Source organism: Macaca mulatta, chromosome 4 (genome assembly GCF_049350105.2).
Source record: "Macaca mulatta isolate MMU2019108-1 chromosome 4, T2T-MMU8v2.0, whole genome shotgun sequence".
NCBI lineage: Eukaryota > Metazoa > Chordata > Mammalia > Primates > Cercopithecidae > Macaca > Macaca mulatta.
Window position 1 is genome coordinate 150,660,685 of NC_133409.1, and position 24,700 is coordinate 150,685,384.

A 24,700-nucleotide genomic window follows, 5' to 3' on the forward strand; every position below is an offset into this window, starting at 1 on the left:
CCCAGCCTCCCAAAGTGCTGGGATTGCAGGCATGAGCCACCACTCCCAGCCCATGTTATCAAAAATACAGGGTAATAAGGGAAGTCAAAGAAGGCCCCTAGAGATGAGAATGGGTTAGGGTTTTGCTGGAAGAGGCCAGTGTGATAGGAAGGCCCACGATTATTACGCTTAGATGAACTGGGACCAGAACTCTGGTCTCCAAATCTAAACTTTAAGTCAAGCTTTTTCATTCCACCTATTTGTGTACACTTCTCTTTCCCACACTTCCCAACCCTCCCACCACCCATCCCCTTGTCTTGCTCATGCCAGACACAAGAAGAGCTCACTGTTGTGAAAAGGAATTAAAATTTGCAGAGAGGGGGAGGGGAGGGCTGTTCCAGTCGCAAGACTCCTCATTTTTTCCTTTCTAGGAAAGTCTTTCATGAAGGTTTGGATGCGAAATGGAGGAGTGGTGGGGAATGTGGAGAAGAACCCAGGGGCAGGGGGCTGTAGGGGGGCGACCCAGTTCAGGGGAGCATGAGAAGCTCGGGAAAATGAGGAGTTGGGTTTAAATAAAGGTCCTGGCCCTTGCTAATCTCAGCTTGGCGCTCCGTGGTCTGGCGCGCACGGACAGCGCGGGGGATACGGGGGCGGTCGATTCGCAGGGTCCGCCCCATGAGCTGCGGCACCGCCCCCGCGGGTCCTTCCCGTCCCGGTGCAGCTGCTTCCGGGCTCCGCGGCTCCCAGCGGCTCCCCGAGGCCGCAACGCCGACGCTGGGCTCGGGAGCGGTCCTCGCGCAAAGCGCCCGGACGCGTGAGTCCTGAAGTAGGCCCGCACTTTGCCTTGCGACTGGGGATCTCCGAGGACATCTTAGTTCTGACCTTGCAGAGGCCGCGTCTCTGCTGCGTGTTCGCGGGCCAATCGGGCCACTTTGTAGAAATCATCCCCCTCTAAATCAAGGGACGAACGCTGCTGGCTGGAGTTTGCTGGACACTTTCATTCCACCTAGTAACAAAGAGAATTCCTATTCCTCGAGGTCCCTTGGGGCAGCAGTTAAAGACTACACGATCCAGGAGCACCTAGGACCTGGGGCCACCTTCCTGCCTGCTTTATTGGATGGAGCACTGCCGCCCCAGTTTCTGGGGCACCTTGGGGTGTGGCCTTGGTGAGTGAAACTTGGGGTGATGCCTGCTGGGAAGGAAATCTGGAAACACAGAGAGGACTCTCTGGTGGTGACCCAGGCCTTGTCAGATCTGAGACTCTTGGAATCTTGTTTGTGGGGGTGTGGATGGTGAATGAATTTGGGTGTGCCTCCCTTTACCCCAAAACTGAAGAGGAAGCAAACCACTTGCCACACTTGAGGCTGCATGACCATTCAGAGAAGGGAGGAGCCACTTCTGAATTCAGAGTAGGACTGCATCACCAGGCAAATAGCTGTTCTGAGCCAGAAAGACTCTGGTTTCTGAGGAGATCCTGAGAGTCTGAGTAGTGCCAGGAAGCAGCCTCAGAATCTGGGGGCCCATTGCACACCCCAGCCATGTTCCTGCGACGGCTTGGTGGCTGGTTACCTCGCCCTTGGGGCCGCCGGAAACCAATGAGGCCTGACCCACCTGACCCAGAACCCCGATGGGTGGACAGCTCCTCGGAGAATTCAGGAAGTGACTGGGATAGTGCCCCAGAAACCATGGAAGATGTGAGGCATCCCAAGACCAAAGACTCGGGGGCATTGAGGGTTTCTAGGGCTGCTTCCGAACCAAGCACTGAGCCCCAAGTTGAGCAACTAGGGAGCAAAAGAATGGATTCCCTCAAGTGGGTCCAGCCTGTCTCTAGCACTCAAGAGTCTGGGAGACTGGAGGCTGGAGGGGCCAGTCCCGAACTCGGATGGGATCATGTGGATTCAGGTGGCAACAGGAGACCAGGGGTGTTGCCTGAAGGGGGAATGAGCGTCCCTGGGCCAGGAGCCCCAGTGGAGAAACCTGGCAGGCGTGAGAAGCTGTTGGGCTGGCTGCGGGGGGAACCAGGAGCTCCCTCCCGGTACTTGGGGGGACCAGAGGAGTGTCTGCAGATCTCCACCAACCTGACCCTGCATCTGCTGGAGCTGTTGGCCTCTGCCCTGCTGGCCCTGTGCTCACGACCACTGCGGGCAGCCTTGGACACACTGGGCCTCCGTGGACCGCTGGGCCTCTGGCTACATGGCCTACTGTCCTTCCTGGCTGCCCTGCATGGGCTCCATGCTGTTCTGAGCCTACTTACTGCCCACCCTTTGCACTTTGCCTGCCTCTTTGGTCTCCTGCAGGCCTTGGTGCTGGCTGTCAGCCTCCGGGAGCCCAGTGGGGATGAGGAGGCCACTGATTGGGAGAGTGAGGGGTTGGAGAGGGAGGGTGAGGAGCAGAGGGGAGACCCAGGAAAGGGGCTGTGACCATGGGGTGGTGTGGGGGCAAAGGGTGAAGAGAGTGTGGGCTTTAGGAGAAAAGTGTGGGGCATGACCCAAATTGTAAGCATAGGGACCTCAGGGATGGGGAAGAAACCCCAGAGTATGAGGGTGCAGGGCCCCCCTTCATACATAGGAAAGAACAGAGCTATTTAGGGTGTTTGTGTTTATCGACAGTGAGGGCACTGCCCTTGGATTCACCAGCTGTTATTTTTGCTTTTAAATTTCTCCCACCTTCAGTTTTTTTTTTTCCACCTCCACTTTTTAAAAGCAAGAAAAAAAGAAAAAAAGTGTGGTGGTGGAGAATAAAGACCAAAGGGTTCTCTCTGCCTTTCAAAACTCTCCTGGGGTGCAGGAGACCAGAGCAGGATAGCAGTAAGAGAGGGGTTGGGACACCCAGGGTACTCCTTGGATCTTGGGATCTGAGCCACCAAGGGACTGCTAGGCAAGTGGATTAGGGGGTCTGGATAGGGCCCCACAGGTGACAGGGAGCCTGCAGGGCGGATCTGGTGATCATGGGAGCCAGAGGGAGTGGGGACAGTGCAGGCAGTATTGGCAGGAGGGCCAATGCAGAAGGGCTGGTAGTTCAGGCAGTGTGGGGGAAGCACTGAAGCCTGTAGTCCCCACTTGGGGACTAGAGGTTTGCTCACTCAGCAATAAATAACTGTGTCACATCAAATCCTAAATATACCACTACAAAGTGAGAGTTACTGCCACTGTTCTTCCTGACGCCGTCCACCTGGGGGTTTAGGTGGTAGAGGATCCAGGGGGAGTGTTGAAATGGGAGGAGTGGGAATGATGTCTGGAGACAAACCCCAGAATGAGATGAGGATTGAAAAATCATCTTTATTATCTTGAATGGGAGTTGGAAGTCTCCAGCTTCTCCCTTCAACAACTCAGCTCCCATTGTACCATCTGGGGACTTAGACGAAGTTACAGGTCAGTTACTGGGCAGCTCACAGGCCTCTGTGATGGGAGAAGGGAAAAAGAAGAGGACAGAAAGGAAGTCCAGGGAGAAAAGCAAAGTTGATAGTAATGGGGTGGCGGAGAATGTGTTCTTTCATTCCCTGTGTCAAAGGGGAGTCTCTAAGGGCCTTTTCCCTCCACGTATGACCCTCTGCCCCCTTTATCCAGTGCAAACTCTGAAACCTCTCTTGAGTAGCCCAGAACCCATCCTGCCTCCCTCAGGTGACATGACAGCTCTTAGCCACATCCCTCTGGTGACATCACACGAGCCTCTTTCACCCTGTAACCCCAGAAGACTTGGTGAGTCCTAATCCTGTTTTGTGAAACTTTAACACCTTACCTTGGTTCCTAGGAGTCGGTAAGAAGGCTTTGGAATCCAGGCAGGAAGTCAGGGACTTGAATTCCTCCACACACTTTTCGGGAGGATGTGGTGAGCGATCTGGAAGGGCAAGGTGGGGCCAGGCCAGTCAAAACCCCTGGAAGCACCTAGCTCTTCCTGGGAGGATGTCATAGGATCCAGAGTGAGGAGTTCTCTTGCCCTCCCTTGTTTCCCTCCAACCCTTCCTGCCTTATATCCCTACTCACTGTAGAGGAGAAAGCGCTGGTAACCCTGGCCTGTCTCATTCAGCATGATTCCACCTGGGCATGAGCTGGAAAAGAGCTCAGTCTTCATGTCAGGGCGGCCTGTCAAGGTAGGTGGGAGAAGTGTGAGAACACAGATGCAGAACCAAGCTTCAAGAGACTTGGGGAGGGTGAGGGCTGGGAAGAACCAACCTTCAGTTCTGAGATCTGTGCTCCCTTCAGTCAGGTGGTAGATCCATTTCCGGGGCACACAGAGCCCATCTTTTCTGCAGAGGTGGTGGTGGCAAGAGGAAAGAATGAGCATCACCCCAACCACAGTAACCCAGCTCTGGTTTTTTTTTTTTTTTTTTTTTTTTTGAGACTGGGTGTCACTCTGTAGCCCAGGATGGAGTGCAGTGGCATGATCTTGGCTCACTGCAAGCTCTGCCTCCCGGGTTCACACCATTCTCCTGCCTCAGCCTCCCAAGTAGCTGGGACTACAGGCGCCCGCCACCATGCCCAACTAATTTTTTGTATTTTTAGTAGAGACGGGGTTTCACCGTGTTAGCCAGGATGGTCTCAATCTCCTGACCTCGTGATCCGCCCGTCTCGGCCTCCCAAAGTGCTGGGATTACAGGTGTGAACCACCACGCCCAGCCTGTCCCAACTTCTATTTACTCAATTGTACTCCTTATTGAAGCCCAGCTCTCCTTGGGTTTCAAGCTACCAAGCATTGGTTAGGCACATCTCTCTCCAGAGGGCAATTAATACAGCCATTGAATTCTGTGGGCCAAGCATAGTAGATATATCAGCTAAGAGGCCAGCTCTTGGTGGGTGGATTCTTACACTTTGGGCAGAGACTGAACCTAGTGATGCTTCTGCCTCCTCACCACTCACGTGCGGATGGTGGCACGAAGGTTGAGCTGCATCGGGGTAGAGCCAGCAGCCATGTTGAAGACAATGTTGTCCACAGGGTCAAAAGTTGCCAACTCCTCCTTGGTGGGAGCTGCCCCTGCGATAAAGTACCACTGGCCCAGGTGGACCTCTGGGAACTGGAGAGACAATGAAGGGAGCAAAAGAGGGTGGATGCCAGCACAGGATAGGTCCAACCTCTTCATCAGTCAGGACAGCAAGACTTAGGGGTAGAGGTGTTGGCTGCCTTCCTCTTTCCAACTTGGGATTGGATCCATGACAAAGAGTCATTAAATGACTTTTCCTCTTTGTCCCTCTCCAATCAACCTGGGTAATCACCCCACCCCCTAATTCTGCCATGCCTTTGCATTGATGGCCACAGTACTGATATTTTTCTTCTTGCTTTCATTATCACAACACTCACACCCCATTCCTCCCTTCCTTTCCCAAGACGGTCTCCAGTCATTCTAGGCCATCCACCCAAGTCCCTCAGAGCCTCCACCATAGGCTTCCCCAATCTCAGTCCATACCTCCTTCCCATCCATGCCCAGAGTTGTCAGTTGACTGTGCTCAGGGCACTGGTAGATGGAGTTAAGGATAACACCATAGAGGTAGAGCAGAGCTGCCCAAATTTGGTGGAACATCTTCAGGCAGGAGGGAGCTGGTGCTGTGTGTGCCTTAACTGCTCTCCCCTACTGGCTGCTCAGTCCACTCTGCTTTCAGCTCCCTTGCATTCGACCCTTGACCCTTTCACCTGCTAATGAGTAACTTCAACCTTGTTTTCCAACCCAAACCTGGATTACTTAGTATTTGGAACTTCCTCCCCCTCTTCCAGATGCAACCACTCCATACTATGGAGTTATGAGGAGAGCTGAGCTGTCCAAGGAGAAACCTGTGGTCTTTGAACCCATATCTGAGCTGGTTATTTGCTGCACTGTGCAGCACTGAAGGGAAGTAGTAGCTTGATTGGACCTCTCAATCATTCACTTGGCAAACTATTTTGAGTCCCAGTTGTTTCCCAAGAACTAGCTAATCCCTGGGGACATTAAAAAAATGAGTAAGACATAGCCCCTGGCCTTGAATAAGTCGTTCTAGGGAAAACTAACTGTGTAGACAAACCATTGCAATACAACTTGGTAAGTGCTTTAGAGCAGGTATGATGCAGGTGTATGATGCAGGTGCTGGGGCACGGTGGATTGCTCTCTTCAGTTTATAATTAGAAAAATATGAGGCTGGGCGCGGTGGCTCAAGCCTGTAATCCTAGCACTTTGGGAGGCCGAGACGGGCGGATCACAAGGTCAGGAGATCGAGACCATCCTGGCTAACCCGGTGAAACCCCGTCTCTACTAAAAAATACAAAAAACTAGCCGGGCGAGGTGGCGGGCGCCTGTAGTCCCAGCTACTCGGGAGGCTGAGGCAGGAGAATGGCGTGAATCCGGGAGGCGGAGCTTGCAGTGAGCTGAGATCCGGCCACTGCACTCCAGCCTGGGCGGCAGAGCGAGACTCTGTCTCAAAAAAAAAAAAAAACAAAAAAACAAAAAACGAAAAATATGTATACCCTGGCAATGTTCACTGACACATTCACTCAACATTCATTACTACAAAGAAGCTACGTAATCTGTTAAAAGAGGATAGATGTTGGTGTCAGGCAGAATGTGTCCAAACCCTAACTACAGGCGGGGCATGGTAGCTCATGCCTGTTATCTCAGCACTTTCAGAGGCCACGGTGTGCAGATGGCTTGAGCCCAGGAGTTCAACACCAGCCTGGGCTACGTGGCAAAACTCTGTCTCTACAAAAAATACAAAAATTAACAGCATGTGGTGGTACATGCCTGTAGTCCCAGCTACTAGGGAGGCTGAGGTGGGAGGACTGCTTGAGCCTGGGATGTTGAGGCTGCAGTTAGTCCTGATTGTGCCACTGCACTCCAGCTTGGGCGACACAGTGAGACTCTGTCTCCAAACAAACAAACAAAACACCACCAACCCCTAACTACTATGTTTTTTCGTCTGTAAAATTGGCAAATCATCAATCTTATAGGATTAAATGAAATAATGCACATAAAGCCCTTAGCAAAGACCTGCACATGGTAAGTCCAAAGTATGTATTTGCTATAATTAATAGTAATGTTTGCAAAACTCTTTTTTTTTTTTTTTTTTTTTTTGAGACGGAGTCTCGCTCTGTTGCCCAGGCTGGAGTGCAGTGGCACGATCTCGGCTCACTGCAAGCTCCGCCTCCCGGGTTCACGCCATTCTCCTGCCTCAGCCTCCCGAGTAGCTGGGACTACAGGCGCCCACAACCGCGCCCGGCTAATTTTTTGTATTTTTAGTAGAGACGGGGTTTCACCGTGGTCTCGATCTCCTGACCTTGTGATCCGCCCGCCTCGGCCTCCCAAAGTGCTAGGATTACAGGCGTGAGCCACCGCGCCCGGCCTGCAAAACTCTTAGTTTCTGATGGGTAATAAGTTCTCAAATAATAGGCAGTAAGAATTGCCAAATAGGCTGTCATTGAATAGCACCAAGTGACTGGAGCAGTTAATGCTGTGAGAGGTGGGGCTTCCTCAACAGATTATTTATTTACTTATTTATTTTTAAGACAGGGTCTCACTCTGTCGCCCAGGCATGATCACGGCTCACCGTGACCTTGACTTCCCGGGCTCAGATGATTCCCCAGTAGGAGCTACAGGCATACGACATCACGCCTAGCTAATTTTTCGTAGAGACAGAGTTTCACCATGTTGCTCAGGCTGGTATTAAATTCCTGAGCTCAGGCCCGCCTCGGCCTCCTAAAGTGTTGGGATTACAGACATGAGCCACCACACCTAGCTTGATAAATTTATACCCCATGGACTGCCACAAAAAATTTGCCGAGGGGTGAGGCTTGCGATTTAGTTAAAAAACAAACAAAAATGGCTGGGCGCGGTGGCTCAAGCCTGTAATCCCAGCACTTTGGGAGGCCGAGACGGGCGGATCACGAGGTCAGGAGATCGAGACCATCCTGGCTAACACAGTGAAACCCCGTCTCTACTAAAAAATACGAAAAACGAGCCGGGCGAGGTGGCGGGCGCCTGTAGTCCCAGCTACTCCGGAGGCTGAGGCAGGAGAATGGCGTAAACCCGGGAGGCGGAGCTTGCAGTGAGCTGAGATCTGGCCACTGCACTCCAGCCTGGGCGACAGAGCTAGACTCCGTCTCAAAAAAAAAACAAAAAACAAAACAAAAAAAAACAAAATTTGGGTGACTGGTATATTAGAGTTCATTATACTATTTTATTTTGGTGTAATGTTTGAATTTTTTTTTTTTTTTTTGGAGACAGAGTCTTGCTCTGTTGCCCAGACTGGAGTGCAGTGGTGTGATCTCGGCTCACTGCAACCTCCACCTCCCAGGTTCAAAGCAATTCTCTGCCTCAGCCTCCCGAGCAGCTGGGATTACAGGTGCTCGCCACCACACCAGGCTAATTTTTGTATTTTTAGTAGAGATGGGGTTTCACCATCTTGGCCAGGCTGGTCTTGAACTTCTGACCTCATGATCCACCCGCCTCAGCCTCCCAAGTGTGAGTCACTACACCCGGCTGAAAATTTTTGTAATAAAAAGCTAAAATGTGGTTAGGCACAGTAGCTCACACCTGTAATCCCAGCACTGTGGGAGGCCAAGGTGGCAGAATTGCTTGAGGCCAAGTGTTAAAGACCAGGCTGGGCAACATAGCGAGACCTCATCTCTATAAAAATAAAATCAGCTAAGTGTGGTGGTGCACATCTGTGGTCCCTACTACTTGGGAGGCTGAGGTGGGAGGATCGGTTGGGCTTGGGAGGCAGAGGCTGCAGTGAGTTGTGATTGAGCTAGTGTACTCCAGCCTGGGCGACAAAGCCAAACCCTCTCTCAAAAAAATACATAAAAAAGCTAAAATGTAACACTTTTTTATTGGGGCAGTAAAGTACAAGTGCTCGATCTGGAGTCCTGTTGGCCTCCATTTGTCAATTCTGACATTCATGTTCGTCTTAGTGTACTCACCTAAAAAATGTTAAAGGTTTATGTTAAAAGGCTTTTTAAAATAATACACAAGGCCTGCCCCTGTAATCCCAGCGTTTTGGAAGGCCGAGGCGGGCGGATCACGAGGTCAGGAGATCGAAACCATCCTGGCTAACACGGTGAAATCCCGTCTCTACTAAAAATACAAAAAATTAGCCGGGCTTGGTGGCGGGCGCCTGTAGTCCCAGCTACTCGGGAGGCTGAGGCAGGAGAATGGCGTGAACCCGGGAGGCGGAGGTTGCCGAGATCGCGCCACTGCATCCAGCCTGGGCGACAGAGCGAGACTCTGTCTCAAAAAAAACAAAACAAAACAAACAAAAAACCCCCACAAAACCCGTAGTATATCGGCTGGCACAAGTGCTCATTAAACAGATGGTTATTAGAACTCTTAACTAAAACATAACCAGGACCTGGGTATAAACTACGAATCTCAGAAAGGTTGGGCACCCCAGCAGCGATGTGTCTTTCGGGAGGACTCGAAGCTTCGCAGGGCCGAGGCCCTTGTCCCAGGGCAGGTTAAGAGGGCACGGAGAGGCGGTAATGCCTCCACCCCCGGCCTTCGGAAGCACGCTGGCCGGCCTTTAAATTCTCCACGATCAGGGTCTTGTCTTTCTGTCCACTCCAACTCCATCTGCTCCCAATTCTCAAACTCGGAGGCGCCTCTTTTCTTGACAAAAATCTTGCAATGTAGTAGCACGCTTAGTTTTCCTAAAACGTGTCATGTCCCCTTGGCCACACACCGCCGGTGACGAATGTGACGCCCACAGCCCGCAAAACGCCCACCCGGCGGAACTGAAATCTAGCCCAACCAACCAAGAACAAAATCGCCCCGTGCCGCCCCCAAACGCCTACTGTAACAGTAACTTCCGGAGGCACAGACGAAAGGGCGCAGCGAGGGCGAAAAGGTGGAGAAGAGTTTTAGCTAGCTAGGACAGTGCCGCCTGAAATTCTCAGCCTGCCAAGATTTAAACATAGATTAATGTGGCATAATCCCCCATCTCCAAAGTCCAAGGTCCATACGACCGTCCATAGCCCCTCTCGAAGCAGTGGTAGAGTCCCAGTTGGTGATTGTTTTACAGGCATTTACGGTAGCCACCTCAATCTTCTAGAGCTCAAGCGCGCGCACAGACGTGAACGCCGCCGAGGGGGTTGTGCGGGGGGGGGGGGGGGGGCAATGCTTAAGTGTCTACGCATGCGTAGTGAGACACACGCAGGCGTAGTACGGTCCCCCGGGCGACGGCGGCGGCGGCTCCTCTGGGTGCTCGGCTCCCTCCCACCTAGGCCGGCCCCGGCCCGACTCGCCCTCAGAAACTCACTGTTTGGGGCTGCGGACTTTCTCGTCGTGCCCCACAAAAGTAAAGCTTGGGGACCTGGGGGGAGCCGGAAGTATCGCCTCGAGATCCCCAAATACTATCGGGAAACGGAAGTGGCCGTCGGTGGCAGGTTTGGGGGAGACCGGAAGTGACGGTCCGTGGGGAAGTCGGGGGCGGAGCCGCGGGGTAGTGGGGGTGTGTGTGTGTTTGTGTGTTTGTATTTGGCTGTGGGTTAGTTGTGCTGCTCTGCTGGAACACCGTGGGAAGGCAGGAGACGCGGGCAGTCAGCTAGCAGGTCGGTGGCCCCGTGAGTGCCGTTTCGGGTCTAGAGAGTTAGGAGGGTTCGATGGGCGTGGCGCGCGTGCGCGAAACCACTTTCCCCGCAGAGTGTGGCGCGACCACCGCTTTCGCGTAGTCCCAGGATTTTCCGACCTCTGGGGTGCTTGTCCTGCCGTGACCGGTGATGACACTAGTCTCTGGTCTCGTGCTTCCTTCCTAATCTTGACTGGCTCCACGCTTATTGTGATTGGCATCATGGAGCCCCTCCCACCTCTCGTCCTCCAGCTCCCTATGCCGTCGATCTCCTGCCCTTTTGTGTTTCTCTCCCTGCGCCCCAGAATCAGAGGGGGGGATGGGGACAGGTGTGAATGTGTGTGTGTGTGTAGGAGAAACTTTTTAGGTATTGGGGCAGGGATTAACGCTAGGGAGTCTTCCGGGTACACTCTGCTGGGCAACAGCGGGCCTCCTTTCCTTCGTTCTTCTTTAGAGACCTGTCGGCCATGGAGCCTAATGATAGTACCAGTACCTCTGTGGAGGAGCCTGACAGCTTGGAGGTGCTGGTGAAGACGCTGGACTCTCAAACTCGGACCTTTATTGTGGGGGCCCAGGTGAGACAACTCAGTAGTTCTGGAAGACACCTTTAGCTTTTTTTCCTCGTTTAGGCTCCTTAGCCTGAGAGATGAGCCTGATTTTTGGTGATCAGATTTTCTTTCTTTTCTTTTCTTTTTTTTTTTTTTTTGAGATGGAGTCTCACTCTGTCTTCCAGGCTGGAGTGCAGTGGCGCGATCTTGGCTCACTGCAACTTCCACCTCTTACGTTCAAGCGATTCTCCTACCTCAGCCTCCTGAGTAGCTGGGATTACAGGTGTGTGCCACTATACCCAGCTAATTTTTGTATTTTTAGTAGAGACGGGGTTTCACCATGTTGGCCAGGCTGGTCTCGAACTCCTTACCTCAGGTGATCTGCCCTCCTCTGCCTCACAGAGTGCTGGGATTACAGGCATGAGCCACCATACCTGGCCTCAGATTTTCTTTTTATTGATCCCTTCGTATTCCAGTCGAACGTTTTCTGATGTTTTGTGAGTGAGGCTGATTTTGTTCTGTCCTTCACATAGATAGAACTTAATGCAGAGGGAAATACAGAGGAAGGAAGATGTGTGTCATCATCACGGGTGGACCCCAGCCCAAAGGGACAGACATGGCTCTGGCCTTTGGGAAGGGAAACAGCACAGGGACCCTAAGCAAGTATGTGTTATTGATAGAAAGCAGTCAGGTTTATTCTGTGTTTTTAAAGGGTAGAAATCAGAACCCATACTGGAGATAGGTCCTTGATAGACTGTTGAGTGAAATTACTAATTTTGGTGTCACATCTTGAGTCTCTTGAGCTTAAAGCCTTGGACACAGTTATCTATGTCTTTTTTTTTTTTTTTTTTTTTCCTGAGAGGGAGTTTCGCTCTTGTTGCCCAGGCTGGAGTGCAATAGCACAATCTCGGCCCACCGCAACCTCCGCTTCCCAGGTTCAAGTGATTCTCCTGCCTCAGCCTCCCTAGTAACTGGGATTACAGGCATGTGCCACCATGTCCGGCTAATTTTGTATTTTTAGTGGAGATGGGGTTTCTCCAAGTTGGTCAGACTGGTCTCAAACTCCTGACCTCAGGTAATCTGCCTGCCTCGGCCTCCCAAAGTGCTGGGATTATAGGCATGAGCCACCGCACCCGGCCCTAGCTATCTATGTCTTTATTTCTGTAATACTTGGAGACAAATTGCATGTGGGGTGGTCCATGGTTTTCTAAAACATGATATTACCTGGATATAAGAAAGCTATGTATAGACTTGTGATTAGTTGTGTATAAACACTCTGGTACTTCCCAAGAGTCAGTCTCTAGTTAGGAAAAATATTTCTCTTTTTGCTACTTTTTTTTTTTTTTTTTTTGGGGTGGAATTTTGCTCTTGTTGCCCAGGATGGAGGGCTGGGGTGCAGTCTCAGCTCCCTGCAACCTCTGCTTCCTGGGTTCAAGCGATTCTCCTGCCTCAGCCTTCCAAGTATCTGGGATTACAGATGTCCACCACTGCGCCCGGCTAATTTTTGTATTTTTGGTAGAGACAGGGTTTTACCATGTTGGCTAGGCTGTTCTCGAACTCCTGACCTCAGGTGATTCACCTGCCTCAGCCTCCCAAAGTGCTGGGATTACAGGTGTGAGCCACTGTGCCGGGACCTTTTTTGCTACTTTTTTATCTTCTTAGTCTTTCTTCATTCACCTGATTCCAGACCCCATCTTCTTTGCCATTTTTTAATCTTCGAAATCACAGGAGAGTCTGGTAAATAAACTTGTATCATTTTGTGTTTGGAAAGGGGTCACTGATGTTTCTAGACACATAGTCTCTTGGGAATTCCCATGGGAGCCAGACAGAAAATATAATGTCCAGGTGGTTTTTTGTTTTTCATCCGTGTTATTTTTCCTGGATCTATAACCTGAGCTTCATTTAGTTTATTAATTTAATTTTTTGAGATGGAGTCCCTCTCTGTCCCCCAGGCTAGAGTGCAGTGATGCGATCTTGGCTTACTGCAACCTCCGCTTCCTGAGTTCAAGTGATTCTCTTGCCTCAGCCTCCCTAGTAGCTGGGATTACAGGCACCCACCACCATGCCTGGCTAATTTTTTTGGATTTTTTAGTAAAAAAGGGATTTCACCGTGTTGGCCAGGCTGGTCTCACACTCCTGACCTCACGTGATCTGCCTGCCTTGGCCTCCCAAAGTGTTGGGATTACAGGCGTGAGCCACCGTGCCCAGCCAAGTTTATTGTCTGTATTTTGACAGCTGTTACTTTAGTTTAAGGGTTTGCACAGTAATTATCTCACAGTCAAGACTAGTGGGTAGTGATTCTGGGGTAGTTTTTACACCTCACCTCCACAAGTTGGTTGTCTGTCTGTGTTCTTCCTTTTTTTTCCATTCTTTCCATTCCTGTGCATGCCTCCTCTTCCTTTCAGATGAATGTAAAAGAGTTTAAGGAGCACATTGCTGCCTCTGTCAGCATCCCGTCTGAAAAACAACGGCTCATTTACCAGGGACGAGTTCTGCAAGATGATAAGAAGCTCCAGGAATACAGTAAGGGGACTGAGGAGGCAGTTCAGAGGTTGGGGCTGCTGTCTGGAGGGATGAACTGAGGCCATGGGTTTACCTGTTCATACTATGTTTCGGTGTGTGTCTGTTTTTCTGCAGATGTTGGGGGAAAGGTTATCCACCTGGTGGAACGGGCTCCTCCTCAGACTCAGCTCCCTTCTGGGGCATCTTCTGGGACGGGGTCTGCCTCAGCCACTCATGGTGGGGGACCCTCGCCTGGTACTCGGGGGCCTGGGGCCTCTGTTCATGACCGGAATGCCAACAGCTATGTCATGGTTGGAACCTTCAATCTTCCTGTAAGCTTATGTTCCACAGGGGAGGGGTTTTGTGGATAGCTTTGGTTGTGGTAGCAACAGGGAATAAGATAGATGCTTCCATCTTTAGATTGGGTTCAGGGGGCGCTGTGGTGTGCTATTGGTCTCAGTCTTTAAGGAGAAAAGAGGGCGGGGCTCCAGGGAATGAATTGGAGGTGTGGAGGTCTTAGTGTTGGCTTCTCCCAGAACAACTTCCCTTACCCTTTCCCCAGAGTGACGGCTCTGCTGTGGATGTTCACATCAACATGGAACAGGCCCCGATTCAGGTATTGAGGGGCCTCCGAGGGTCAGGGAAGGGGATCTGGGAGAAGGAGGCTGGGAGGTGGGTTGGACCTGACTGAGAGATGGCTGGGACCTGATTTAGTAGGTGGTAGAACTCATGGCTTCATCTGTAACCTACCCTGATCAACCTTCTCTCGTTGTAGAGTGAGCCCCGGGTACGGCTGGTGATGGCTCAACACATGATCAGGGATATACAGACCTTACTATCCCGGATGGAGGTAAGTGGGCAAGGTTGGCTAGAGTCTCTCCCCACCCTCCCTCCTCCGTTTTCTCTCATCCTGGGGGTTGGGGCTTGACTGGCCACATCCACAGGCTTTGGCCTTCATAATGCAGTCTTCTCTGCAGTATTCATTATTCTGGGCAGAAGAAGTATCTTTGTGAGACGTGCTCATTTCTGCCAATCCTCTGCCATACCTGCCTGGTATCCGGGGAGTTTGTTTCCGACTTGTCTCATGGCATCTCTTTTCAGTTAAAGGATTCCACATTCTTAACTTGTGGAGGCTGGGAAACCAACTTATGGAGGACAGGAAACCACAGTCTCTACTCTTTGTTAGAAAGTTATTTACAAATATTACAGATGCTGCGGCCAGGCATGGTGGCTCCTCCCTGTAATCCCAGCACTTTGGGTGGCCATGGCAGGGGGATAACCTGTGGTCAGGAGTTCGAGACCAGCCTGGCCAACATGGTGAAACCCTGTCTCTACTAAAAGTACAGAAATTAGCTGAGCGTGGTGGCACACACCTGTAGTCCTGGCTACTTGGAAGGCTGAGGCAAGAGAATCGCTTGAACCTGGGAGGCGGAGGTTGCAGTGAGCTGAGATTGCGCTACTACACTCCAGCCTGGGCAACAGAGTGAGAGACTGTCTCAAAAAAAAAAAAAATTACAGATGCTTATTACGCATCTAATTTGTGTCAGTCTTATACTAGTTGCTAGAGAGTTAGAGATACAATTGCAGAGCCATGCCTTCAGGGAGTCTAGTTAGGATACTTTCTCTGTCCAGTCTCCTGCAGAGTAATCTTCTGCAGCAGTCTTATCCTGCTTTTGGTATTCTGACTCTCCCCTACCTTCAGTGTCGAGGAGGACCCCAACCGCAGCATAGTCAGCCACCCCCGCAGCCACCAGCTGTGACCCAGGAGCCAGTAGCCTTGAGCTCTCAAACATCAGAACCAGTTGAAAGTGAAGCACCTCCTCGGGAGCCCATGGAGGCAGAAGAAGTGGAGGAGCGTGCCCCAGCCCAGAACCCGGAGCTCACTCCTGGTCCAGCCCCAGCGGGCCCAACACCTGCCCCGGAAACAAACGCACCCAAGTGAGAGATGGAGGGAATCTTTAGGGGGTGGGAAGTCCTAAGTGAAGTATGGGGAGAAGAAAATGAACCATGGCAAGGGAGGGAAAGGATTACTTGGAGGTCTTAGTTGAAGGTTACCATTGAGGGGCGAGGAGGGGCTCTCTTGGTATAGGTAAATGACGCTAGGACAGGCAGCTGAGAAGAACTGCTCTCCCTACGGCAAGAAAATCCAAATAGTATCTCCTGAGCCTGATGAGAATTCTCTTCTCTGAGTTCACGTAGGCTTGCTCTGTTTCTTAGAATTAGTCTCTCACCATTGTAGGTGCAGGATTGTGGTGGAGAGGGTGGGAGAAGTTCATTTTCTTCTCCCCATCCTCTCATGGGTGGGAGTAAAGAATAGAAGCTTTGGCCGGGCACAGTGGCTCATGCCTGTAATCCCAGCACTTTGGGAGACCGAGGCGGGTAGATCACCTGAGGTCAGGAGTTCAAGACCAGCCTGGCCAACATGGTGAAACCCCATCTCTACTAAAAAATACAAAAATTAGCGGGGTGTGGTGGTAGGCGACTTAATCCTAGCTACTTGGGAGGCAGAGGCAGGAGAATCGTTTGAACCCAGGAGGCGGAGGTTGAAAATAGAAGCTCTGCTGGTCCAGAGAAGGATTGGGCCAGGGCTCTGGGAGACCAGGGAGAAGGAGGGCACATGTGGTCCCTGTTGACTGTGAGGTTGGGAATCTGAGGAAAGTTTTGGCTCACTGCCCCTTGGGTTTGTCCACAGCCATCCTTCCCCTGCGGAGTATGTGGAGGTGCTCCAAGAGCTCCAGCGGCTGGAGAGTCGCCTCCAGCCCTTCTTGCAGCGCTACTACGAGGTTCTGGGTGCTGCTGCCACCACGGACTATAATAACAATGTGAGCCCTTTGATGGCCCTGCCCTTTCTCCTTAGCCCCAGTACTCCTAAAACAGAACAGGCTGAAATACAGATAACTCTTTCCCTCCCTCGAAAAACATTGCAACAGGGCCGGGTGCAGTGGCTCATGCCTGTAATTCCAGCACTTTGGGGGGCCAAGGTGGGCGGATCACCTGAGGTCGGGAGTTTGAGACCAGCTTGGCCAACATGGTGAAACCCCATCTCTACTGAAAGTATAAAAATTAGCTGGACGTAGTGGTGCACACCTGTAATCCCAGCTATTCAGGAGGCTGAGACAGGAGAATTGCTTGAACTCGGGAAGAGGAGGTTGCAGTGAGCCAAGATTTCATTACTGCACTCTAGCCTGGGTGACAGAGCGAGACTCTGTCTCAAAAAACAAACAAAACCACACACACATTGCAACAAAACAATTTCCCTCTGAACCTGTAAGTGATTTTTTTCCTCCCTTACGGAGAAAGTGATAATCTTTTCTGTAACCACTGTCCTTGTACCCTTTGTGCCTTTGAATGAATTTAGAAGGTTTAAAGTAAAGGAAATCAGTATATGTTGACTTACTGATTCATTGTAGTGTTTCAATAGGATGTTTCTCATGTGAATAAGATGTAATTTATTTGCAAAGATTTGGTCTGCATATAAACTTATAAGGATATAACTGAAAGTTTTGGAGGACGTGGTATTCTTAGAAGGCATTATTGCTTTCATTAGTGAGATGGACTCCAGCTTGATATTTTCTGCCCTTTTGTGTTTGGCTGGGGTGTGCAGCACGAGGGCCGGGAGGAGGATCAGCGGTTGATCAACTTGGTGGGGGAGAGCCTGCGACTGCTGGGCAACACCTTTGTTGCACTGTCTGACCTGCGCTGCAATCTGGCCTGTGCGCCCCCACGACACCTGCATGTAGTCCGGCCTATGTCTCACTACACCACCCCCATGGTGCTCCAGCAGGCAGCCATTCCCATACAGGTGGGTTAGGGGGAGTCTGGCCTGAGGGAGAGTGAGGAGTGTTGATAGAGTGACCCAGGGTAGCTACTGGGCCTGAAGGAGGTTAGGAAAGGAGGAGACTTTGGAAACATGGTGATGGAGGCTGGGGATACTTCAGAGGTTTATTGTGAGGATTTCTTGGTTAGGCTTCTGTATTTTTCTCACTTCTGCCTGTCCATCTGTCTTTTTCAGATCAACGTGGGAACCACTGTGACCATGACAGGAAATGGGACTCGGCCCCCCCCAACTCCCAATGCGGAGGCACCTCCCCCTGGTCCTGGGCAGGCCTCGTCCACGGCTCCATCTTCTACCAATGTCGAGTCCTCAGCTGAGGGGGCTCCCCCTCCAGGTCCAGCTCCCCCGCCAGCCACCAGCCACCCGAGGGTCATCCGGATTTCCCACCAGAGCGTGGAACCCGTGGTCATGATGCACATGAACATTCAAGGTGAGTTAGAATCAGTTGCTGGCGAGAAGAGTAGAATCAGCATGTTGAGGGAGGTTCATGTCGAGGTATGAGGAAACAGGGTGGGGAAGGGAGAGGCCCATGCTGGTGGTGGTAGCCTGGGGACCAGAGCAGAAACTTTAGTAGATGGATGTGGGGGACGGGTTGCTTTGTTTTTGGAGATGTGTTTGCATGGTGAAGGGAGCACCTTCTCCCTGTTTAGATGAAGGGAAAAGCAGGCTTTCTGATTGGGGGATTATGGGCCTGAAGTATGCCTGATCTCAGTAGGATATAGTTAGGCCTTGGCCCTACCTACCTCAGGGCTACTCTCTCTGTCTCCCTGCCCAGATTCTGGCACACAGCCTGGTGGTGTTCCGAGTGCTCCCACTGGCCCCCTGGGGCCCCCTGGTCATGGCCAAACCCTGGGTAAGAGTGAGGGCATCAGGGCAGGCTGAGCTCTGGGTAGTGAAGGGGAAGGGCTGAGTGGGTGGGTTGAAGGGGTCCAGGTTCAAGGTTACATCAGACCCGCCCCCCAGGCTCCACCCTCATCCAGCTGCCCTCCCTGCCCCCTGAGTTCATGCACGCCGTCGCCCACCAGATCACTCATCAGGCCATGGTGGCAGCTGTTGCCTCCGCGGCCGCAGGTAATGACCTGGAAGGGGAGGCTTGGGAGGTGGGGCACAGTCCGTGGTGGCAGCTGGCTGGCAAGGGCCTGGCCCTCAGCCCTGTTCGGTCTCTTCTCTTCTGCCACCCACAGGACAGCAGGTACCAGGCTTCCCAACAGCTCCAACCCGGGTGGTGATTGCCCGGCCCACTCCTCCACAGGCTCGGCCTTCTCATCCTGGAGGGCCCCCAGTCTCTGGGACACTGGTGAGCAAGGGTTGGGGAGTTCTAGTGCGTAACAGTCTAGGGAGAGACTCCTGTGGTGGTGCATGGAAGGGCAGGTCTGAAGTCCTTCCTTGCTCTCTATCCAGCAGGGCGCCGGGCTGGGTACCAATGCTTCGTTGGCCCAGATGGTGAGCGGCCTTGTGGGGCAGCTTCTTATGCAGCCAGTCCTTGTGGGTGAGTTTTCATTCTTCCCCACTCAGACTTTAAATTCCTTTCCTAGTCTGCTTATTGGCACTTTCTAGTTCTTTCTGTATTTTCTTGGTTCCTGCTTTCCTGGAATAGGGCTGCTATAGTGTCTTGTTTGTCTTTAGGTTTCAATGTTTTTCTTTTTTTGGGGGGGGATGGAGTCTCGCTCTGTCCACCAGGCTGGAGTGCAGTGGTGCAATCTTGGCTCACTGCAAGCTCCGCCTCCTGGGTTCAAGTGATTCTCCTGCCTCAGCCTCCTGAGTAGCTGGGACTACAGGTGAGTGCCACCACACCCAGCTAATTTTTTATATTTTTAGTAGAAACGGGGTTTCACCATGTTGGCCAGGATGGTCCCGATCTCTTTTTTTTTTTGAGACGGAGTCTCGCTCTGTCGCCCAGGCTGGAGTGCAGTGGCCGGATCTCAGCTCACTGCAAGCTCCGCCTCCCGGGTTCACGCCATTCTCCGGCCTCAGCCTCCCGAGTAGCTGGGACTACAGGCGCCCGCCACCTCGCCCGGCTAGTTTTTTGTATTTCTTAATAGAGACGGGGTTTCACCGTGTTAGCCAGGATGGTTTCGATCTCCTGACCTCGTGATCCGCCCGTCTCGGCCTCCCAAAGTGCTGGGATTACAGGCTTGAGCCACCGCGCCCGGCCGGTCCCGATCTCTTGACCTCATGATCCACCTGCCTCGGCCTCCCAAGGTGCTGGGATTACAGGCTTGAGCCAGCATGCCTGGCCAGCTTTTTTATTTTTTTTTGAGACAGAGTCCTGCTCTGTCACCCAGACTGGAGTGCAGTGGTGCAATCCAGTGAGTTATAGCTCACTGTAACCTTGAACTCCTGGGCTCAAATAGTTCTCCCACCTCAGCCTCCTGAGTAGCTAGCAGTACTAGCTTCTGGCTAGTAATTGTCTTTTTTTGTTTTTTGATAGAGATGGGGTTTTGCTATGTGGCCTAGATTCCTGGGCTCAAGCAGTTCTCCTGCCTTGGCCTCCCAGAGTTGCTAGGATTATAGCCGAGAGCCACCATGCTCAGCCCAGCTTTTTTCTTTTGGTTCTTACAGCTCAGGGGACTCCAGGAATGGCTCCACCACCAGCCCCTGCCACTGCTTCTGCCAGTGCTGGCACCACCAACACAGCTACCACAGCTGGCCCCGCCCCTGGGGGGCCTGCCCAGCCTCCACCCACCCCTCAACCCTCCACGGCTGATCTTCAGTTCTCTCAGCTTCTGGGGAACCTGCTAGGGCCTGCCGGACCAGGGGCTGGAGGGCCTGGTGTGGCTTCTCCCACTATCACTGTGGCGATGCCTGGTGTCCCTGCCTTTCTCCAGGGCATGACTGACTTCTTGCAGGTGAGTGGCTGGCTTGCCATTCACCTCACCCTTCCTGTCTCCTGGCCCAGCCAGGCAGTGGTACCTTCTTCCCATTATATAACCACTGGGTAAAAGCCCCTAGTGACACGTGGGGGAAGGGGCCCTGGGAATTCATTGACTCTGAACCCTTCATTTTAAAGATGAAGAAAATGAGGTTTAGAAAAAGAAAGTGTAGTAATTAGTGTCACTGCTTTCTGACAACCTGTTCAGAGGAAGAGGTAGGTAGTTGTGCTGCCTGACTCTGTTAAATACCTACCATATTTCTGCTCTAAGCAGTGAAGATCAGAATGTAACTCTCCATCTTCCCAGACCCATATGTTTGTGCCCTCTTGATGCCGTATTATTTCCCTATCTGCATTCTCACCTCAACCTTCTGTTCTTTGTTCCTTTTCTATTTGCCAGGCAACACAGACAGCCCCTCCACCACCCCCACCTCCTCCACCCCCACAACCTGCCCCAGAGCAGCAGACCATGCCCCCACCAAGCTCCCCTTCTGGTGGGGCAGGGAGTCCTGGAGGCCTGGGCCTTGAGAGCCTATCACCGGAGTTTTTTACCTCAGTGGTGCAGGGTGTGCTGAGCTCCCTGCTGGGCTCCTTGGGGGCTCGGGCTGGCAGCAGTGAAAGTATTGCTGCCTTCATACAACGCCTCAGTGGATCCAGCAACATCTTTGAGCCTGGAGCTGATGGGGCCCTTGGTGAGCAAAAGGGGGTGCTTTGGCTTGCTCCAGGAAGGGGCAGCCAGAGGAAGGTAGATGGCCTTGGTTTAGGGGTGTTGCCAAGGTGGGATGAGGTTGACACCTGGTTGTGGGTGGGCAAGCCAGGTGGTAAAGGCGATTGCTAACATCTGCCCCTGTCCTCCAGGATTCTTTGGGGCCCTGCTCTCTCTTCTGTGCCAGAACTTCTCTATGGTGGACGTAGTGATGCTTCTCCATGGGCATTTTCAGCCACTACAACGGCTGCAACCCCAGCTGCGATCCTTCTTCCACCAACACTACCTGGGTGGTCAGGAGCCCACCCCCAGTAACATCCGGGTAAATGAAGGCCAGGGGCCCCAGAGCTCTCCTCCTTTGCACATTTTATTCCTTGTTTCTGACTGCTTCTCTGCCAGGTAAAGCTCCAATTGCCCCCACACAAGCCCTGGACTTGTTGGGGTCAAGGTGGAAGTCTTGGGAGGACCGAGGCTTTGAACTAAACCTGTTCTGTTTCCTCCGCAGATGGCAACCCACACATTGATCACGGGTCTAGAAGAGTATGTGCGGGAGAGTTTTGTGAGTAACCCTTCTCTATTCCCCTCCTCTCCTGGGTCTGGTCAAGGCAGCTGCCTCCTCCGTTCCCAGTCTTACGATTCCTGTTTTTGTGTATCTTGTCTCTCAGTCCTTGGTGCAGGTTCAGCCAGGTGTGGACATCATCCGGACAAACCTGGAATTTCTCCAAGAGCAGTTTAATAGCATTGCTGCTCATGTGCTGCATTGCACAGGTCAGTGGCTGGCCAGGCTGGGGCAAGTGGGGCCTGTTGGATGTGCAGGGCTGCCATGTGCCAGCATTCCCTCATTGTGTTTTGCCCACAGATAGTGGATTTGGGGCCCGGTTGCTGGAGTTGTGTAACCAAGGCCTGTTTGAATGCCTGGCCCTGAACCTGCATTGCTTGGGGGGACAGCAGATGGAGCTTGCTGCTGTTATCAATGGCCGAATTGTAAGCACCACCTAGCCCCAGGTCCTTAGCCTTTTGTTTCCTGAGGTTTCCATTCGCTGCAGTTTTCATTTTTGTTTTCTAAACTGATGTTCTATACCCCAGATCTAATATATTAGGAAAGGTGGTTGAGGGTTTTATGTTCTAAATCTGCTTTCTGCCCCTCAGCGTCGTATGTCTCGCGGGGTGAATCCCTCCTTGGTGAGCTGGCTGACCACTATGATGGGACTGAGGCTTCAGGTGGTACTGGAGCACATGCCCGTAGGTCCTGATGCCATTCTCAGATACGTTCGCAGGGTTGGTGATCCCCCCCAGGTAAGGGACCTGTTGGGCAGTGGGGTCAGGGTACTTGAGAGAACTGGAGAGATCTGAGAGGAAATATGTTGTTGTTTTTTTTTATTGAGACAGAGTCTAGCTCTGTTGCCCAGGCTGGAGTGCAGTGGCACGATCTCGGCTCACTGCAAGCTCCACCTCCCGGGTTCACGCCATTCTCCTGCCTCAGCCTCCCGAGTAGCTGGGACTACAGGCGTCCACCACCTCGTCCGGTTAATTTTTTTTTTTTTTATTTTTAGTAGAGATGGGGTTTCATCGTGTTAGCCAGGATGGTCTCGATCTCCTGACCTCGTGATCCGCCCGCCTCGGCCTCCCAAAGTGCTGGGATTACAGGCGTGAGCCACCGTGCCCAGCCAAAATATGTTGTTCTTTAATTTCACAGCCTCTTCCTGAGGAGCCAATGGAAGTTCAGGGAGCAGAAAGAGCTTCCCCTGAGCCTCAGGTACTCGGGAGAGGGGGAGGTTGAGGGGCCAGATAATGTGGAGTGGAGGGCTGGGGGAGAAAGGTTTGGAGGTGGCCGGCGCGGTGGCTCAAGCCTGTAATCCCAGCACTTTGGGAGGCCGAGACGGGCAGATCACGAGGTCAGGAGATCAAGACCATCCTGGCGAACACAGTGAAACCCCGTCTCTACTAAAAAAAAGACAAAAAAACTAGCCGGGCGAGGTGGTGGGCACCTGTAATCCCAGCTACTCGGGAGGCTGAGGCAGGAGAATGGCGTAAACCCGGGAGGCGGAGCTTGCAGTGAGCTGAGATTCGGCCACTGCACTCCAGCCTGGGCGACAGAGCGAGACTCTGTCTCAAAAAAAAAAAAAAAAAAGGTTTGGAGGCTAAAAATTCTGAAGCCTGGCTCTTCCCACCATCTGACACCCAGCGGGAGAATGCTTCCCCAGCCCCTGGAACAACAGCAGAAGAGGCCATGTCCCGAGGTCCACCACCTGCTCCTGAGGGGGGCTCCCGGGATGAACAGGATGGAGCTTCAGCTGAGACAGAACCTTGGGCAGCTGCAGTCCCCCCAGTAAGTGTCAGGAAGTAATCCAGTGATCCAGTGGGTCAAGGCAGCTGAAAGTCAAGGGCATTACTACTTTCTCATCTTTTCCTCCCCAGGAATGGGTCCCTATTATCCAGCAGGACATTCAGAGCCAGCGGAAGGTGAAACCGCAGCCCCCTCTGAGTGATGCCTACCTCAGTGGTATGCCTGCCAAGAGACGCAAGGTTGGTTTTCCTCTTCCCTAAGCCTCTCTCTCTATCCAGGTTTCCCCGTCATGCCTGGAATTAAAACTATTTAGAGATGGTAGGAGCTCTTGTTATTCAGTCTCCCCTCCCCTCCCCTCCTTTAATGAGGAAACTTTTCTGGGATTCAGACTTGCTCTTGGTTGTTGCATAACCATACAGGACTTGACAGTCTGTTTGCTAGCAGTCCTGTATTAGTTCCTCAGCTGCCTAATCCCCATGTGCTTAGATCCCATTTTCCTTTAAGTTGGGTTTCCTCTTGTGAATTATCTAGCTCTGAATCCCAGATAGCTTGATCCCTTCTGCCTCTCATTTTGAAGAGCACGTTCAAGCACATTCACTTTGGTTTTGGCTAGAGCCAAGGGGAATTAGGAAGGCATTTCTGCTGTAAAAACCACATCCTGGACTCTATTTCCCCTCTCTCCACTAGCATGGAGACTCAGTGGAGTGGTTGACTCATGGAAAGGGTGAGCCGGATGGTGGCACTGGATCTGACGTTGATCCTCTTTTCCCTCCCAACCCCGTCCCCCAGACGATGCAGGGTGAGGGCCCCCAGCTGCTTCTCTCAGAGGCTGTGAGCCGGGCAGCTAAGGCAGCCGGAGCTAGGCCCCTGACGAGCCCCGAGAGCCTGAGCCGGGACCTGGAGGCACCAGAGGTTCAGGAGAGCTACAGGCAGCAGGTGCCCCCACCTTGAAGCAGAATAGGGATGGTCTAGTGGGAGGGGTTGGGCTAGGGTCCCTCTTCCCTGGATCCCTTCAACGATGAACTGGTCACCCTGGTGCTACCATTTGTTTTCCCCTTTGGCATCTGGGAAGGCTTGACAATGCCACCCCGGGCTATTTGACAGTGTGCTTGGTGGGGGAAATGTTAGCTTCTGAGGGATGGCCTTGTTTGCTTGCTGGGATCATAGGGACTTGGCCAGTGTTTCTCCAACCTGCTTGCTTTTTCTCTTTAGCTCCGGTCCGATATACAAAAACGACTGCAGGAAGACCCCAACTACAGTCCCCAGCGCTTCCCCAATGCCCACCGGGCCTTTGCTGATGATCCTTAGCTCTTTGCTCTATGGCCCTTCCTCATCAGGGGACCGTTTCCCCCCTTCACAGTATTTAAGAAATAAAAGTCGGATTTTTCTGGCTGCTTTCTCTCTACATTGTCTCCATTAAGTAGTGTGAGTCCCTTAATCTTGTGTGAACT

General features: G+C 52.2%; 3 protein-coding genes across 57 annotated transcripts; 2 read left to right on the top strand and 1 right to left on the bottom strand.

Annotated features, from left to right (window-relative positions):
• The first annotated feature begins 696 nt into the window (after window positions 1–696).
• C4H6orf47 (chromosome 4 C6orf47 homolog) lies at window positions 697–3,115 on the top strand. Its single transcript, XM_001112658.5, has one exon. It carries the CDS (start codon window positions 1,518–1,520, stop codon window positions 2,397–2,399), a length of 882 nt encoding a protein of 293 aa, XP_001112658.1. The 5' UTR covers window positions 697–1,517; the 3' UTR covers window positions 2,400–3,115.
• Window positions 3,116–3,237: 122 nt separating this feature from the next.
• Window positions 3,238–10,323, bottom strand: APOM (apolipoprotein M). 6 transcript variants are annotated; one of them, XM_078000476.1, is made up of 8 exons: window positions 9,160–9,621; window positions 7,285–7,456; window positions 5,381–6,102; window positions 4,836–4,990; window positions 4,152–4,225; window positions 3,963–4,061; window positions 3,718–3,816; window positions 3,238–3,377 (listed from the first exon to the last, which is right to left on the bottom strand). In XM_078000476.1, the coding sequence occupies exons 3-8, from the start codon at window positions 5,492–5,494 to the stop codon at window positions 3,352–3,354; spliced, it is 567 nt and encodes a 188-aa protein (XP_077856602.1). In that variant the 5' UTR covers window positions 5,495–6,102; window positions 7,285–7,456; window positions 9,160–9,621; the 3' UTR covers window positions 3,238–3,351. The 6 variants fall into 6 exon arrangements, with proteins under 6 accessions (XP_077856602.1, XP_077856601.1, XP_001112572.1 ...); XM_078000475.1 differs by having other exon boundaries at window positions 7,281–7,456; XM_001112572.5 differs by having other exon boundaries at window positions 5,381–6,082; window positions 7,271–7,456.
• BAG6 (BAG cochaperone 6) lies at window positions 10,081–24,654 on the top strand. Of its 50 annotated transcripts, none has more exons than XM_015135967.3 (26): window positions 10,081–10,341; window positions 10,954–11,074; window positions 13,453–13,570; window positions 13,685–13,881; window positions 14,112–14,165; window positions 14,325–14,399; window positions 15,252–15,487; window positions 16,242–16,371; window positions 17,154–17,351; window positions 17,562–17,814; window positions 18,160–18,237; window positions 18,348–18,455; window positions 18,569–18,681; window positions 18,786–18,873; window positions 19,947–20,233; window positions 20,657–20,948; window positions 21,115–21,284; window positions 21,468–21,521; window positions 21,628–21,730; window positions 21,822–21,946; window positions 22,112–22,258; window positions 22,659–22,718; window positions 23,148–23,291; window positions 23,381–23,488; window positions 24,039–24,185; window positions 24,462–24,654. In XM_015135967.3, the coding sequence occupies exons 2-26, from the start codon at window positions 10,967–10,969 to the stop codon at window positions 24,555–24,557; spliced, it is 3,489 nt and encodes a 1,162-aa protein (XP_014991453.2). In that variant the 5' UTR covers window positions 10,081–10,341; window positions 10,954–10,966; the 3' UTR covers window positions 24,558–24,654. The 50 variants fall into 50 exon arrangements, with proteins under 50 accessions (XP_014991453.2, XP_077856552.1, XP_077856540.1 ...); XM_078000426.1 differs by having other exon boundaries at window positions 18,789–18,873; XM_078000414.1 differs by having other exon boundaries at window positions 10,081–10,317; window positions 18,133–18,237.
• The last annotated feature ends 46 nt before the right edge of the window (window positions 24,655–24,700 follow it).